At 45.6% G+C, this 18,216-nt stretch overlaps 1 protein-coding gene across 1 annotated transcript; it reads left to right on the forward strand.

Annotated features, from left to right (window-relative positions):
* Window positions 1-11,799: 11,799 nt before the first annotated feature.
* On the forward strand, window positions 11,800-17,950 carry ANKRD34B (ankyrin repeat domain 34B). The gene is made up of 2 exons (XM_083465359.1): window positions 11,800-12,488; window positions 15,554-17,950. The coding sequence occupies exon 2, from the start codon at window positions 15,594-15,596 to the stop codon at window positions 17,133-17,135; it is 1,542 nt and encodes a 513-aa protein (XP_083321485.1). The 5' UTR covers window positions 11,800-12,488; window positions 15,554-15,593; the 3' UTR covers window positions 17,136-17,950.
* Window positions 17,951-18,216: the final 266 nt, after the last annotated feature.

Raw genomic sequence — 18,216 nt, forward strand, 5'->3', positions numbered from 1 at the left:
GAGTTAAACCCTTTTTATTTTTCTGGGGTTCAAAAATGACTTATGTAATTTAAGTCCTGGGGTAAAAATGCCTAAATTGGATTTCAGTACTGATCTTAATATGTCGCTGTGTGTTACTGTTTTGTAGTATTAAGAATGTCAGATGTGTAACTGCATTGAGATTATTTGTGACAAAGGGTGATATAGAAATGTATTGAATAAATAAAGTGAATAAATGCATTTTGCCTGAGAGTAAAAACAAAGTTTTGCCTTTGGTGTTCATCTCTGCCAACTAAGAAGTTCTAGACGCCATTGATTCACTGCTGCTCCACTGTCACTCTTTTCCTTGCAGGGGTGGATCTTGGGGTCTCAAATTTCACTGGCATCCTGTGCAACACTAAAATCCAGTGCCCCTCTGCCTATGGTGCTCCATTCTACATCATAGTTGTGGCAGCCCCCAAATCTGCTTCTGCTCCTGGTGAGCTACACAGCGGGTTTGATCATCTCATGGATGAGCCTGGCCTCTCATTGTTCTGTATACATCGCATTGAATAATAATGCCTATAGGCCTGAAGCTATTTCAAAACTAGTAGCTTTCTAAAGTACATGCCATAGCAATGTAAGGAATGTGTGCACAATCCCTATTACCATTTCCTCTAAGATTCCAACTACACAACACAAAGAGAATGAACTGGCCAATTTCACACTAGTTCTAAAGTTGGCATTATGGCACAATGAATTGTTTCACCTCCTGTACATTGTTCAAGAATGCAATGCACTTTAGGTGGGCTGCTTTTAGGAACAGGAATATATTTTATAGGGACCTAATTTAGCTCTTTACTACACTCACTACTGCTGCTGTTCCAGCTTTTCCAGCCATTGAACGTTTATTATTAGGGTTATTCGAGGTAGGGGTGATCAGTTATTTGACTTTATATATAGACACAAGTGAAGGTAGATAAAAGAGAGAGCCTGTTATATGTGTGCATGAAGGCATGACAATGGCAACATCTGAAAAAAGGGGCTACTGTTATCCATTAAACGGCCACCACTGTGCACAGGGAAAAGCAGTCTGCTAATTAAACTCTCCAAAATTTTGCTGAAGGCTGGCATATTTTAGTTGGATCACCAGTCTACTTTTGGAACTGTAATGCAGACCAGCTGGTTTCAGCTTTCTTGCTAGTTCTACTTTCAAACAATATTTAATTTTTAAGCTGTTTAGAACACTTTGTTCCCAGGGAAGCATGAATGAAGGGGATTAAATTATATCTGTATTATACTTCTCTTAGTGACTGGTAATTATATTGTCACTCATTGTGCCATGCTATTCACTGCACTTAGCTGCACAGAGAACTGAGGGAAACGGTTTTATTTTTCCTGTTCTACAACAAGAAGCTGACTCAAAGCTGCTTTTAAAGTATCTAACTGATGCCAGTGGGGCTACTTGTGAAAAAAGAAAGGGCAACATTCTGAAGATGAATAATTTCCCATTGCCTCAAAGTGAGGTATATAGAACAAGTGAATATTTTTTAAAGCGTTTTGGAAAACTTCATTTGTGTTCTGATGTATTAGGAGTATTAATTTTTGACTATTCTTGTCTAACTTGTACATTTTACTAAACAGGGTTATTGTTGTTTTTACTGTTTTCTTGCTCTGTGTAGAACTGTTCTTTAAAAGTGTTCCATTTGTGCAAAGTGACTCTCCACATAGGTGCAGTGTTTTAACAATACCAACATAATCAGCAAAACAAGAGAGTTTGCTGCTATAGTTAAAACAGCTACATCCACATCCGACAGGAATGGCTACAGCTTCATTGGGGAGTGGGGACTTCCAGGCCACAAGTGCAAGACATAAACAGTAAATGCATATTTATCTGAAATTCTACAGCTTCTGAAAACAACATGCAAGAAATTCATTGTATTTTAATATTTTGCTGGAAGCCGCCTGGCTGGGGAAACCCAGTCAGATGGGTGGGGTATAAATAATAATAAATTATTATATTACAGTGGTGCCTCGCAAGACGAAAAGAATTCGTTCCGTGAGTCTTTTCGTCTTGCGATGTTTTTCGTCTTCCGAAGCACGGTCCGTCGCAACTTCGCCTCTTCAAGCGGCTTTTTTAAAAAAGCGCAAGACGTTTTCGTCTTGCGAAGCAAGCCCATAGGGAAATTCGTTTAGCGAAGCAGCGCAAAACCGAAAAACCCTTTCGTCTAGCGAGTTTTTCGTCTTGTGAGGCATTCGTCTTGCGGGGCACCACTGTATTATTATTAGGTATCACACATTGCACCACCACCACTAAGTAGCATGACACACCAACCCCACATAATGGATAAGGGTAGCCTAGATGAAGGAGTAATAGATTTATGGTTCGAGGAAACATTTTATAACATTGTACACTGGCAAAATATTTGTGGCATGTGCTTTTGAGGGATAGATCCCATCTCATATCTAGGAAGAGGTCACTAAGCAGCTAAGTGCATATTCAGTGAAAATGGGGGGGGGTAATCACAGGGGATGTGATTCACTCTAAGCTGGCTGCCAATGGTGATTTATAGGCATATCAAGATAAATTAGAAAAGCATACCTAAGGAGGGCACATGGAATTGGTGCCACAATGTTCACTACACATGCTACCCTGCTATTTACAAAGTCCAAGGCATAGGAACCTCAGTGAGCTGGCAGCCCCTGCACGCATGTCTTTCCTTTCCAAACTGCTGTGTGGTGTAGACTCCCATTCCTCCTCTTTGTGTGCTGTGCTCTAAAACGGGCTGTAAGGAACATAAGGGAATTTGAACTCCTGCATTTGGGGACTTGACATAATTGGGTTATGCTGGTTGGGATGGAATGGGGTTCTGTGGCATTGCCTTGCATGGTGATGCAGGGGTAGGTGCTAGTTCATTTGACCGCATACATATATGAACAGCCTATCTGTGGTCCAGCAGTCTTGCGACTGGTGTGCACTGACAGTTTTCATAGACGCTGGGGGCATGTCTACCATTTTTACACTGTAGTTTCTGGCTCTCTGCTTTGCTTTTCTCCTCCTCTCCTTGACTGAGCATGCACTGGATACGGTGCCTGTTCCGCTAGTGTAGTGGTGGAAATGTCTTTGGTCTAAGCCTTATGTGAGTTAAAAATTGCAGTATAAAAAGTTTCTACGAACTTCTCACTACTTGAATAACAGAGAACATAAAGCAGTATTGTAGATCAAATTTCCTTTAAACTCTCTTGCTACTTACCGTAAGTAGAGACAACAACACATTTGCGCTCTCGTTCCTAAATTCAGTATTTCATATTCCTGCAGATAAAAGAAATAATTGTTCCTTGTTTACTGTTCCAGACCATGGCTTCTCTGATTGAATACTGCTGTAAAAACATTTTTGGCATTAAAACTTGAGCATATGCTCTTAGGTGGGTTTAAAATACAAGCCTTTCAAAACAGATGGTAATCTTAAAAGTATTGACACATGTGTAGTTTTATCTTTAACTTAAAAAACTAAAAGGACAAGCAATCACACAGAGTGGGGTGTTTTGTAACGTGGCACAGCATTTTCTCCTATCATTGATTAAAATTAGGTGCCAAGAGCTGTGGTATCTAATATTTTAATCTTTAATTTTAAACATTATTTAGTAGCAGTACTACAGTGCACACAGTCCAAAAGGATAAAGTGAGGCTAATATAAATAAAACTTAAAACGTCTGTCCATCCAAGATGAAATGCTAATGAAAACGCCTTCCAACTTCTTAACTTTTTTGTTACTTTAAATATGCACACTGCTATTTGTCAGCCACAATTTGAACCCATTGTTGAAGGTAGGAAATCTGAATAGATAGAATATTACCGGTATTTCTGCCTATAGGAAGGGTTTACTATAGGCAGCTAAAACATCTTAATATTGGCATCGCATTCACTTCTGCAATTAAAAAGAAGCTTTATAACTTATTCTGTGCATGTACAGTATATTTTCTAAATGGGTATCACTAAAGGACCAATGTCACTATAGTCCTGTTTCATGTAAGCACACAAATATGTGATGGCAACACTGGCAACTGTTTGTGTGGCATGATGCCCTCTAGCTCATGGGTAGGCAAACTAAGGCCTGGGGGCCAGATCCGGCCCAATCACCTTCTAAATCCGCCCTGCGGACGGTCCGGGAATCAGCGTGTTTTTATATGAGTAGAATGTGTGCTTTTATTTAAAATGCATCTCTGGGTTATTTGTGGGGCATAGGAATTCGTTCATTTTTAAAAATATATATATATAGTCCAGCCCCCCACAAGGTCTGAGGGACAGTGGACCGTCCCCCTGCTGAATAAGTTTGCTGACCCCTGCGAGTCTAGCTGTTCTGTCATGTTGAACACTTTCTGGTTTTTAAGGATGACTCTACCAAGGACTAAGCCTGGGTGGCAATGCAGAACTACTGGTACTGCCAAAATGCTCAAAGAGAGAGAATGACTGGCATTTTCAATCTGAGCAATCAGTTTTTCCCATCACTTTTAAAATTGGGAATCTGCAGCATACTAAGGCATTGATTCACAGATGCCTCCTTCATATAAAAGCTTTCTCATCAGCTTCTCTGAAGCTTCTCCCATTATTTAATTAGTGTGGCATAAATATGGCAGGCAGATTAAGCAAATGTGTAGGAGAGCTACTTTATTCCATGGTAGCAATGCTGTCCCCACCAGCAACCTTGATAAAATATCCAGAAGTGTATATGCCACCTACATGCCTTACATAATCCCAGCAACAACAGGCCAAAGAAGAGTGGTAACCTTTCCAAAAGAGTGGGTGTGTTGCGTATTCATTTCCCAGGCTGTTCAATAAAGAAACAGTATTAGTAATGTGGGTGGTATGTGAAGAAAGGAGGAAGCGAGACAGAGGATGAGATGGCATAAGTGTCCTTGGATGTTTTCATACTGTGGGCTTCTTTGTTATCTTTGTTTATATCTGTGCCTTATTCAGGTAGTGAGCTCAGAGTCATGGTAACATGGTATGATTTGCCTTCAAACTATTTTTGTTTGTAACAATTATTCAACTGTTAGGGCTGAGTTAAGCATTACTGTATATTCACAAGCTACAGAATAAGGGTCCTGAGAAACTGGGTTTTGGGATAAAACTATGCAGGAAATGTCAGACACCTCTAAAATGACTGATAAGATAGGAAAAGCCCTCCTGGATCAGGCCAGTGGCCCAACTAATCCAGCACCCTGTTCTCACAGTGGCTGATCAGATGCCTGTGGGAAGCCCACAATTTAAGGATGTTGACATTCTGGGATGTGTGCAGAGGAGGGCAACCAATACGGTCAAGAGTCTGGAAGCCAAGCCTTATGAGGAATGGGCGAAGGAGCTGTGTATATTTAGCCTGGTAAAGAGGAGACTGAGAAGAGATATGCTAGCCATCTTCAAATATCTTAAGGGCTGTCATGCAAGATGGAGCAAGCTTGTTTTCTCCTGCTCTGGAGGGTAGGACGCTAACCAATGGCTTCAAGTTACAAGAAAGGAGATCCCGCTGTTCCTCTGGCATCAGGGAATCTGGCCCCCCCATGGTAGGTGCCAGGAATGGATGAGACAAGGAAAGTTCTTACCAATGTCTTTTATTCAATATTCACAGAGAGAGGCTTAGAATAATAATAATAATAATAAATTTTATTTATATCCCGCCCTCCCCAGCCGAAGCCGGGCTCAGGGCGGCTAACAACACTAAAATAGTGCAACATTATAAAACATCATAAGAATTAATTAAAATCAAAATTGATGGCAACCATAAACTAAAGTATTGTAAAGATTGCCAAAGGAGGGAGTCAGGCTGTGCCCTAACCAAAGGCCTGGTGGAACAGCTCTGTCTTGCAGGCCCTGCGGAAAGATGTCAAGTCCTGCAGGGCCCTTGTCTCTTGTGACAGAGCGTTCCACCAGGTTGGAGCCGCAGCCAAAAAAGCCCTGGCTCTAGTTGAGGCCAGCCTAACCTCTCTGTGGCCTGGGACCTTCAAGATGTTTTTATTTGAGGACCGTAAGTTCCTCTGTGGGGCATACCAGGAGAGGCGGTCCCGTAGATACGAGGGTCCTAGGCCGTGTAGGGCTTTGAAGGTTAAAACCAGCACCTTAAACCTGATCCTGTACTCCACCGGGAGCCAGTGCAGCTGGTATAGCACCGGATGAATGTGATCCCGCAGCGAAGACCCCGTAAGGAGTCTCGCTGCGGCATTCTGCACCCGCTGGAGTTTCTGGGTCAGTCTCAAGGGCAGCCCCACGTAGAGCGAGTTACAATAATCCAGTCTGGAGGTGACCGTCGCGTGGATCACAGTGGCTAGGTCAGGGCGAGAGAGGTAAGGAGCCAACTGCTTAGCTTGGCGGAGATGAAAAAATGCCGCCTTTGTTATAGCTGCAATCTGCGCCTCCATGGAGAGGGAGGTATCGAAGATTACACCCAAACTCTTAACGGACGGTGCTGGCACTAATTGCACCCCCGCAAGAGATGGGAGTTGCCCCCTCAATCCCATATCGTCCCGTCCCAGCCAGAGGACCTCTGTCTTCGAAGGATTTAACTTCAACCGGCTCCCACGTAACCATCCAGCCACAGCTTCCAAGCATCTGATCAGTGTGTCTGGGGCCGAGTCAGGATGGCCATCCATCAACAGATAGAGTTGGGTGTCATCAGCATACTGATGGCAGCCCAGCCCAAAACTCCGGACAAGCTGGGCGAGGGGGCGCATAAAGATGTTAAAAAGCATCGGGGAGAGAATGGCACCCTGAGGCACTCCACACACCAAGGAGTGGCGGGATGACAGTTCCCCCCCAAGCGCCACCCTCTGTCCCCGACCAGAGAGAAACGAGCGCAGCCATTGAAGGACTGTGCCCTGGATCCCCACGTCGGCGAGGCGGTGGTCCAGAAGTTCGTGATCAACCATGTCGAAAGCTGCTGACAGATCTAGAAGAATCAGCAGCCCCGACCCGCCTCGATCCAGCTGTCTACGAAGATCATCTGTTAGGGCGACCAGAGCCGTCTCGGTCCCATGACCAGCGCGGAAGCCGGACTGGAATGGGTCCAGAGCCGATGTTTCATCCAGAAACCTACCAAGCTGTTCAGCAACCGCTCTCTCAATCACCTTACCCAGGAATGGAAGATTCGAAACTGGGCGGTAATTGGATAGATCTAAGGGATCTAATGATGTTTTCTTTAAGAGCGGACGCACCACTGCCTCCTTCAGTTCCCCTGGGAATGTCCCGGTGCCAAGGGACAAATTGATGATATCCCCCAGGGGGGCCCGCACCTCGTCTGGACACGCTCTAATCAGCCAAGACGGGCACGGGTCGAGAGGACAAGTGGTGGGCTTTCCAGCTCGGAGGAGTCTGTCCACATCGGCTGGGGATATCCGGTCAAAGTGGTCCAATACTGGACCCGAGGACAGTCGAGGGGCCTCCAGTTCCTTTATTGTATCCAAATTGGCAGGGAGGTCATGGCGGAGCGACAGGACCTTCTCCGCAAAAAAGCTCGCAAATGCCTCACAGCTGTGTGTCGAATTGTTATTTAAATTTGGCTGTCCTTCGAGGGACGTTAAAGACCGAATTATACTAAATAATTGTGCCGGGCGAGAGCTAGCGGATGCAATGGAGGCCGAGAAGTAGGACTTCTTAGCGGCCTTCACTGCCATCTCGTAGGTTTTCATAAAAACCCTATAAGATGTTCTTGAGGCTCCGTCACGGGCACCCCGCCATACTCGCTCTAGCCGTCTGAGGTCCCGCTTCATTTTCCGGAGCTCCTCAGTAAACCAGGGAGCCCGGTTTCTGCGGGGTCGCAGAGGGCGCTTAGGTGCGATCTCATTGATGGCTGCCGGGAGCTGGGTATTCCAGCCCTCAACAAGCTCAGTCAATGAGTCGCCAGGGGGAGAAAGGTCCCGCAAGGCTTGACGGAATCTATCAGGGTCCATCAGCCTCCGCGGGCGAGCCCAAATCGGCTCACCACCTAAGCAGGGTGGGGGTGGAACGTCAATCCTGGCTTTCAGAGCGTAGTGATCAGACCATGGCACCTTCATCGAAGGAAACATGATCACATCTATACCGACGCCAAAGATCAGATCCAGCGTGTGGCCTGCTTGATGTGTGGCGCCCGAAACAAACTGGGAGAGCCCTAGTGTCGCCATGGAAGACACCAGGTCCAGAGCCTGTGAGGAGGGAGTGGCATCAGCATGGATGTTGAAGTCCCCCAATACCAATAGGTTAGGGAACTCCAAGGCCCAGCCGGCCACCGCCTCCAGCAGGCCTGACAGGGTGGCTGCTGGTGCGCTAGGTGGCCGGTACACCAGCCAGACAGCCAAGCTCACCTCGGAGCCCCACACTAGGCCAACACATTCAATGCCGGGGATCGATGGCGGTGGTAGAGCCCTGAAAGAACAATCTTCCCGGATTAATAGTGCCACCCCTCCCCCCCGGCCCACAGTCCGTGACTGGTGGATGACGGAAAAACCCGGGGGCGCCATCTCTCGTAAGGTAACAGTATCCCCTTCGCGCACCCAGGTCTCCGTCACACAAGCCAGGTCGACCCCCTGCGAGATGATGAAATCTCGCAGGGTGGCGGTTTTGTTACCTATAGACCTGGCATTGCACAACACCAGTGACGGAGGTGAGTAATCCTTGCTCACCTTACCCTCGTCTCTCGGGATGGGGCGCAGATTGGAAGGGGTACGAGCATATCCGTATCCGTATCATGCAGCCTCTTGGAGTAATGGTGTTGCTCCGAGTAAATCTCCACACACACACCTTTCTCTCCACTTCCTCAATCATCAACAGCACCACTCATCTTACAGTGGCTGATTAGGGTCATTTGTCTTGGAGCCCTTTGCTCTCCTACTTTCAATGCCCGCCAGGTTCTGGGAGAAGGGGGGTCTGGAATGCTTTCTAGTGATAACGTGTCAACCAGCTGCTCCAGTTCTGCCTCCTCCTCCTCCTCTCCCACTATTTCCCAACTTTGTTCTTCATCTGCCTCTGAGCTACGGCCTCCCGCAAACCACTGTTGTAAATCTATACTGTCTTCCTCTTTTCTGGAAGGTTCAGGCTGGAGAGGCAGCCTCCACCACTCCTCCTCTGTCCAGTCCCTGTCAGCCAGTGAGAGGCACACACAGAGTAACCTAGTGAGCCATAAAAAGAGCATGAATTGGTGCATATCATTGTTCCACAGTAGTTCAGTATGTTGCAAGAGAAATGCGGTTGCACAGGCCATTGTAAATGGTGAATTGTCATTGGTAGGTGAAAGAAACTATACAGTTATACCTCGGTTTGAAGTAGCTTCAAGTTAAGTATTTTCGGGTTGAGTTCCACAGCGACCCGGAAGTAACGGAGCACATTACTTCCGGGTTTCACCGCTCACGCATGCGCAGACACTCAAAATGACGTCATGAGCATGCACGGAAGCGGCAAAACGTGACCCGCACACACGCAGTCGCGTCTTACATTTACTTCAGGATGCAAACGGGGCTCCGGAACAGATCGCATTCATATCCAGAGGTACCACTGTAGTTGGATAGGGTTAAATAATGACGATTCCCTGGGTAGATGGGCAAGTTGGAAGTGAAGACTTATTTTGTTAGATTGATCATGCAACATCATGCTGAGGGGCAAGCTAACTTCTTTCATTGCAGGAAGCAGATGACTAATAATGACACACCATTCCAAACAGAAATTATCAGCTTCTGTATCAAGGCCCAGTGGCAGCACTAGAGGAAAAAAGAACTGAAGGATTGGAGAAGATATATGGAAATAACAAGTGACGTTTATTAGAGGGCAAGCTCTCTTTTGCATGCATGGTGCTCTGCAGTGTAGGCAAAGGGGAGTAGTGATTTATTTCAGTGGTGCTCACCCACAGTTAGTCCAACACAGTAGCACCTCAGATTGCCTCATTCTCCAACAGGTTTTCTTGGAATCAATCACCACAGTGCAAGAATAGTAAATCAGATAATACTGTTAGTTGTGAATATTCCAAAGACCAAGGCAAGGCATACAGAACATCAGGGATTACTCTGAACCGTTCTCTATTATCTCCATGCCTCCTTGAGTCATGCCTGATGTTTCCCTGATTCTGTTTTCCTGGAGGTTGCAGGCACCACTCTTGCTTGCTCAGGTGATTACTAATAAATAAGCCTACTGAAATGGTATGCCTATCTGACTTTGGGCCTTAGGAAGAGCTGGGGTTGGGAATTCAACTTTATGCTTCTTTATACACAAGAAATGGTTTTGCAAATCCAGCCACCTTATTCTGCAGGTTGAAGAGCAGAATAGGAGACAAGAGGGCATATTTAGACAATTTATATGCCACTTAATTAAAACTGTCTCTTAAGTGATAGCTCAGCAAATACAATATAGATAAAAATCAGTTAAAAACTTAACTATGCAATCAGAAATAACTTTATAAGTCTGCTGCAATAAAGCAGTCTTCAATAGGCATCAGACATCCAACAGAGTGGGGTCTGATCTCAGCTGGATGGGAGGTCCATGAAATTGGGCCCACAATACGGAACTACAGCCCTTGGTGGATGCAAATCTTGCATCCAAGCCACGAGAGGCCACTACAGCAACTTCCCCAAAGACCTCAGTGACTGGGTAGATATATAAGCCATCAGGCAGTTGCTAAGCTATCCTGGACCCCAAGTTTTTAAGAGCCTTGTAAATTAATACAATAAACTTGAACCTAGACCAGTCGTGTGTGGACAGTCAGTGCAGGCTTTTAAGCACTGGAGTTAATATGCTGGTGATAATCTGTCCCCAGCAGCAAAAGCAGAAACTACTAAACAAAGAGTCTCTAGCTGGATGCTGAAAAGATTAGATCATTTCCACAAACACCATAGACAGGACAGGGGAGTCAGGCAACCACATTAATGATCCTTAAGTAAAAAAAGGTGGTTTTCAAGTCAGGTCGGAGCCTTTTTTTTTGTACAGACACAGATATCTGTAACTATCTTATCTATCTTGGTGTGCAGCTTAACATGCACACCAAGCAGCTTGTGAGCATCTGCTGCAGTAACCTTTCATCTCTCTTGTATATTTCAAGATAGATTCAGACATTTCAATAAGCAAGGAAAGGAGAAGATTAAACTGTAACGAGCAATGCAGGGATATCACATACTGGCAAGATGTGTCACCTTTACCAAATATGATAGAGGGATTTTGCCACAAGGACACTTTCCAACAAGTGTTTCCCACCCAACCATGTGTTCCGAAGTAGTTCTCCCTCCTGTGAAAGGACTGCATTATGCACCTGTCAATCTTATAACCACTGAAAAAGCAATAGACAACTTAATGGAAGACTGGACGAAATATCACTAGGCAGCTGCACCTTCTAGTATGGAACAAAAACCTTATTCTCAGGGGTAAATTGTAGGCTGCAACATACAAATGGTAAGAATAGTACCCACCCACCCCCATCTCATACACACAACCACATCCATTTACAAATGCAAGGCTCCTGGTTGGTGTGTGTGTGTGTGTGTGTGTTGGTAAAGTGATGATTTCAGCAGAGGTCTGTCTCCATGTTCTGATCCAACCCGTGAATTTTAATGTTTGGGCAAGTGGTCCAAAGCAGAGCACAATGGCCAGCTTTTTCTTGACCAAAGCTTTATTAGTAGTTCTTTATTATCTATGTGTTTTATCCGGCTTTCCAAACAAATGTTGTCTCTCAAACTGTCTCACAACAAAGGGGGAAAGGAAGGAGACAGGACCTGCCACCAACATTACAAACTAAAAAGGCAAAGACACTCAAAGTGGGAGAAGCTGCCTTTGACAGTTTTCTGCCCGGCAGAAACTGAACAGGTGCAACTTTCTTCTCGCCATCTCTGCGTCTGCACCTGTTGAACTTCTGCCTGGCACGCAGCTCCTAAAAGACCTCTGGGGCCCGGGGGTGGGGAGGGGAGATGTAAAACCTAAGAGGCCGCAGTCTTATTATACACGTGTCCTCGGGAGTGCGCTCTCCACTGACTCCAGGGAGACCTGCTTTCCAGCAAACGTAGGCGTTGGCTGCACGCCGCAAATCCGACTGGATGCGTGGAGCAGACTCTGCCTCGCGATCTTCCCTGAGGAGGGAGAGAGCGCGCGCGCGCTACCGCCGCCTCCGCTGGCTTCCCGCCTTCTGCAAGAGCAGCGAGCAAGCCCACCTTGCCGGCAGTTGGCTAGTTCCGCGCGGACGAACAAGCAACAGACTCCCTTGGACAACCGGGGGCCGGGGAGGGGGGACTAGCGGCGAGGCAGCGGGTCCTTAGAGCCCGAGCTCAGCAGCGCGTGGGTGGCGCGCCCAAGAGGTGGGTGAAGCCGCCCCAGCGCTGCTGACAGCCGCCTCTCCAGAGCAGGGGCGCTGCCTGCCTGCCAGCCGAGCGGAGGCGTTTCTTCCCCCTTACTCCCCTCTATTGCTTCAAGCAGCAGCCGCCACTGAAGAACTAAGAAGACCTGAATTCCTGCGCAGAGAGGAGCCCCCGCGCGCTAGAGAAAGCAGCTCTCCCGCTCGGCGTCCCTCAGCTGCCGGCTCCTCGAGCAGGTAAAGCGGGCGGAGGGGAGACTTGGAGAGCGGTGGCTTGACCCCGGGCCGCTTGCCTTCCTACCTGAGGGCAGAACAACTTGCCTCACCCAGCGGTGCCTTGGTGTGGTGGCGCCGCTGCTGCGTTTTGGCGAGCGCGCCTGGCGACTCTGCACAGCTACGCCGCCCTGGGCGAATTTTTCCCGCCAGCAACGCGCCCTTCGAGCGTCGGGACGGCCGTGCGCGAGAGTGAGGGGTCTCCCGAGGGCGTGCAAAGGGGGCAGGCAACAGGGAGTAAGGGGTGCAATCCGTGTCCTTGTATATTGCCTGCCGGCTGTTAACCTAGGGTCCTAGGCTCACTTATTTGGAAGCACGACCCATTGACTTCAGTAGTGCTGGCTCCTAATAGGTTCGCGGCTGGCTTGCAAAAGTGTGCAGTCCGACACCGTGTCTTTACTAGCAGTGTTTGGATTCCCAGTTCCGTTTTTGCGACCACGCACTTCCGAAATATTTTTAAAATCGCAAATACTCTGGACTAAAATGAATGGAGTTACTTCAGAGTGCTGCTGGGTTGTTGTTTTTTGCACCGCGCGGTCACGCTGACATGCAGAAGAGCATACAAATTGCAGTGTTCCAATTAGCAGTTAAATTTAACTAAAACGAAATTACTTTTTATTGTTTATGGGATGCAATGGTGAAATGGAGCAGACTGTTGTGTGGTACTGAGCAAGGCTGTTTTGCCAGGTTACAAATTGGGTGGAGAATTAATTTTCTGTAAGAGTGCCTCTGAATTTTTATTTCCTAAGAAAATAGAAAGATCAGTGCTATTTATTTTTTTAAAATTAACCTTGTATGGTGCACACAGCTTAGTAATGATATGTATTTAATGATAAGGAAGCTCTAGGAAGGCTGCAATATTATGCACATTCACCTGGGAGTAAGCCCCACTTAGATAGGTCCCTTCAGCCGCCCAATAAAATATTAGATGGGGTCACTCACCATGTGCTGTGTTGATTACGCAGGACAGGGCTTACCTGCCCCCTCAATATTTTATTCATGTTGGCACCACTGTCAGTAAGTATGCATAGATTTGGGCTGTGTATTTGATGGGACTTACTCCCTGGTATCTCCTTCATGGATCACTGCCTTGCCGTGGCGAAGTGAGAGCTGGACCATAAAGAAGGTTGATTGCCGAAGAATTGATACTTTTGAATTATGGTGCTGGAGGAGACTCTTGAGAGTCCCATGGACAGCAAGAAGATCAAACCTATCCATTCTTAAGGAAATCACCCCTGAGTGCTTACTGCAGGGGTCTGCAACCTTTAAGACAAAAAGAGCCACTTGGACTCGATGGCCCTTGTGGTCTCTTCCAACTCTATGATTCTATGACCCGTTTCCGAAGGGAAAAAAACTGGGAGTTGCAAAACCGGGAAGGTGACCTCGGGACGGTGCGTGACTAACGCACGCACCGCCCCCATGCGACATCACAGCCAGTACAGCGCCCGCCACAGTGGGGAGTGTCGGGGTGCACAATGCGCCTCCTCCCCTCGCTAGTATCCTCCCCGGAGCCGCGGCAAAGGTGTAAAAGAGCCACATGTGGCTCCGGAGCCGCGGGTTGCAGACCCCTGGCTTACTGGAAGGACAGATCCTGAAGCTGAGGCTCCAATACTTCGGCTACCTCATGAGAAGAGAAGACTCCCTGGAAAAGACCCTGATGTTGGGACAAGGAGAAGGGGACGACAGAGGACGAGATGGTTGGACAGTGTTCTCGAAGCTAAAAACATGAGTCTGACCAAACTGCGGGAGGCAGTGGAAGACAGAAGTGCCTGGCATGCTCTGATCCATGGGGTCACGAAGAGTCAGACATGACTAAACAATAACAACACTCCCTGGTATGCGTGCCTTAGAGCATACTGGGTATATTTATTTATTACATTTCTGTCCCACCTTTCTTCCGGGGAGCTCAAAGTTCTCCCTCCTCATTTTATCCTCATAACAACCCTGCATGTGGCTTAGGCCGGGCAGAGAGGCAATGACTGACCCAAGGTAACCCAATGAGCTTAGAAAGGGCTGTAGTTCAGTGGCAGAGTACCTGCTCTGCATAACAAAGGCACCAGGTCCAATCTCCAGGAAGGGTTGGAAAAGCTGGAGGGCTGCTGCTAGTCAGTGTAGATGCCGAGCTTGATAGACCAATGAGCTGACTTGGTATAAGGTGGTTTCTTATATTCCTATGAACACCCATGGCTGAGTAGTCTCCCAAGTCCTAGTCCAACACTCTAACCACTACTCAGCTTCTCTCAACCTATGCTTTACAGGAGCATGTTCTTCTGGTTTCAGTTGGGCTTACTCTTAAATAGGACTGAAGCCTCACAAGAGAGTAAGGATGCATCCTAATCTGGTTTCTAGTTGCCAACCAAGAGGTATGAGGTGGTAATTACAATGAGAACCTGTTGTTCAAGCACCTTTGGGTTGTGATGTGTGGTAGCATGGCCCATCACCCCCACTCCCTACTTAAGTGGTCCTCTAGTAAGCAACTTGCTGACCACAAACAAACATACTAGAAACACTCAATGCATCCTCTCTGGGTTGCCTTATTCTTCCATGCCTTCCTGTCAGTTTTAACATAATTCACAAGACTTATGGAAACAATTATCAGATAAGAAAGCAAACTCTGGGTATGACTCAGGCCAAAGTGGAGTACTAATTTATATATTCATTTTTTTTAGTGTGAGAGCTAGAGTTGCAATGGGAAAGTATCAGGTAGAGAAAGATTTAAGCAACCTCCTTCCTGATACTTCTCCAATCTAAATAACTATACAGTATTCCAAAGCTGCTTTTCCTGTCAGAGTTTTGTTAAGTACATATAATGCATTATTTCAGCCTTTAGTGCCAGGTCAACTTGAGGAATACAAGGTATATGCACTGTTTCATGCAGACAGGTGTGTGTGTGTGTGTGTGTGTGTGTGTGTGTGTGTATTGCAAAATTAGAATGTTCTGTTTAATAGAGGCTCCCATTCATCTTCCTGTTACTAAATGAAAATATATATTAGATTCTTAATTATCTTTCCTTTTTGTCTCCAAATTAGGCAACATTTTCAACAGCTGCAGTCTTCAAAAACAGAGAAGATGGAAGAAGTCATAGAGCTTTCACCTGATGGAAACTCTCTGATAAAAGCGGTCTATCAAAGCAGACTTCGTCTCACAAGGCTGTTGTTAGAAGGTGGGGCCTACATTAACGAAAGTAATGACCGTGGTGAAACCCCTTTAATGATTGCTTGTAAGACAAAGCATGTGGACCATCAGAGTGTTAGCAAAGTCAAAATGGTGAAGTACCTCCTGGAGAATAAGGCAGATCCAAACATACAGGACAAAACTGGGAAGACAGCCTTAATGCATGCTTGCTTGCAGAAGGCTGGTCCTGAAGTGGTTTCTTTACTGCTTAAAAGTGGAGCAGACATAAGTCTGCAAGACCATTCTGGCAATTCAGTTCTTGTTTATTCAGTGAATTCAGAGGACAAGGAAACCCTCAAGGTTCTCCTAGATGCTTGCAAAGCAAGGGGGAAAGAAGTCATAATTATTACAAAAGACAGGTCTCCATCTGGGAGGCAAAGAATTAAGCAGTACTTAAATGTTCCTCCTCCTGACACTGATGAAGCTCATTCTTCAAGTTCTTGCACTTCCCCATCAGATGTAGAAATCAAAACATCTCCCTCACCACAGTCAAATTCAAAGGAGACAGAAAAGGGTCTCTTTAACTTTAAAGAACCTAACCATCCTGTAAGAAAGGAAGATGCCCCTGAACCACATTCTCCTTCAAGAAAACCCAACTTGGCACACACAGGACCTCAGATGCAGCACGTATATTCTGAACCTTGGATGAAGCCTTCCTCCTCACTTTTCGATCAGAATCAAATATCCCCTTTACAGGAAGAGCTTCAGGACATAACTCCAGAGGAAGAATTGTGTTTTAAAATCAACAGCCTGGCCCTGTCCAAGAGATTTATCACCAGACACCACAGCATTGATATAAAGGATACTCTTAATTTCTTGAAAAACTTTGAGCAAACTGCCTCAAGAAAAATGTCATATGATGAGATAAATTCTCAGTCACTCTTTGGTGAGACTTACCACAATAGGAGCGAAGCTGCAGCAGATCAGAGCGACGCTCCTGTAGACCAGAATCCAGATTCCACCCAAATGACCTTTGTTTCCACCTTGAAAAACATTGTCCAAAGAAGAAATCTGGGGGCAAATCACTACAGTTCCGATTCACAGCTAACAACTAGCTTAAGCCCTCTTACTGAAGACAGCAAATCGCTTCTAGGGAAGAAAAAGCTGCTCTCCCCGTCTCCATCATTGTCACTGAGTTCCAGAGAACTGATAGAAAACATGCCTCCCAGTTTCTTGAGCAGGAGAAATCATGCCATTTTAGAGAGGCGAGGTTCAGATCACACTGCCCTGACCAGACCTTGTTTTCTTCCCCCTTTAAATGTGAACCCTCATCCCCCAATCCCTGATATCTGTAAGATTAATACAGTGGTTTCTTGTGGACAAAAAACTCTAATTCCAACAGCACCCATTTACCCCAAAGACTTCAAAAGTAAAACACTCTTGACAAGGAGGCAATCATTACAAACTGAACAGATCAAACAGCTGGTAAATTTTTAGTTGATTACTGGGGAACAGTGGCATACAACCTGTACACACTAACAAGTATTATTTTGGAATGTGAGAGTGGCTGGACTGGACTGTAGCAACACCCCCTCCCCAACTCTTCATTGAACATCAGCCTTGAGGTTGAGCTGCAAAAAATGTTCTGGTTAGTTGCTGAGGAATAATTGCAAAATATTGCTATCTTCATTGTAACTTACTATGGAGAAAACCATGAATATGCTTCTCCATTGTCTGCATAGATAATACAAACCAGAATTTTCTGATAAGGCATTCTAGGGTTTGCAAATACTAGGCCCAGTCTCTTACAGCAAGTTTACTAATTCCTTATCTACAGTGTGTGACTATTTTTAAACAGCTGTTACAGAACTAAATCCTATATTGTGCAACAGACAGTTCAGCTATACAATGGGAACAACCCAGTACATAGTGGGAATGTGTTCAAGCCCATTGATTTCAATAGGTTTAGTCATGCCTAATTCTGTGCTGGATTATGTCTAGTGTCTATTCTTACATTAATGTATCTTCTCTTGAAAGATTGCAAACATCTAAAGAGAAGTGAATGAATTGAATGAAGGAAAAGTATAAAGTTTTAGCAACAACTAGGGGAAGGCAGGACACATACGAACAATAGAAAACACAACATTTTAGAAAAGTATTGCATCCAATTTATAACAGATGGTAGAGCTGCTGTAAAAGCCAACAAACATCTCCAGTTTTGCGGAGTGAATGTTTTTCTGTTTAAATTTTGGAAGCTTTTGTTGTTTGTTCATCTTGAGTATTTAATACATTTTGGGGCAGAGGAGCAACCATGGAAGTAATGAAGATATACTGGTGTCATTTTACTGCATTGAACTCTAGCTTTTGCTGCTTTTTTGGTTTTTTAATCCCCAAACACTTTCTTTCCCTCTGGCCACATTCTTGAATTTATAGGATTCGATGGATTGTGGGAATCTTTTGTGATAGATGCCTAAATAATATAGTCGTTAGGGTGAGGATTCACTATGAGGGGGAAAGTGGGACGAAAGGGAGCTCTGCGTGCACCAAACAGTAATTTATTATAATTATTATGTTTCAA

The sequence above is a fragment of the Podarcis liolepis genome, assembly GCF_965112155.1.
Source record: "Podarcis liolepis genome assembly, chromosome: 11".
Taxonomy (NCBI): domain Eukaryota; kingdom Metazoa; phylum Chordata; class Lepidosauria; order Squamata; family Lacertidae; genus Podarcis; species Podarcis liolepis.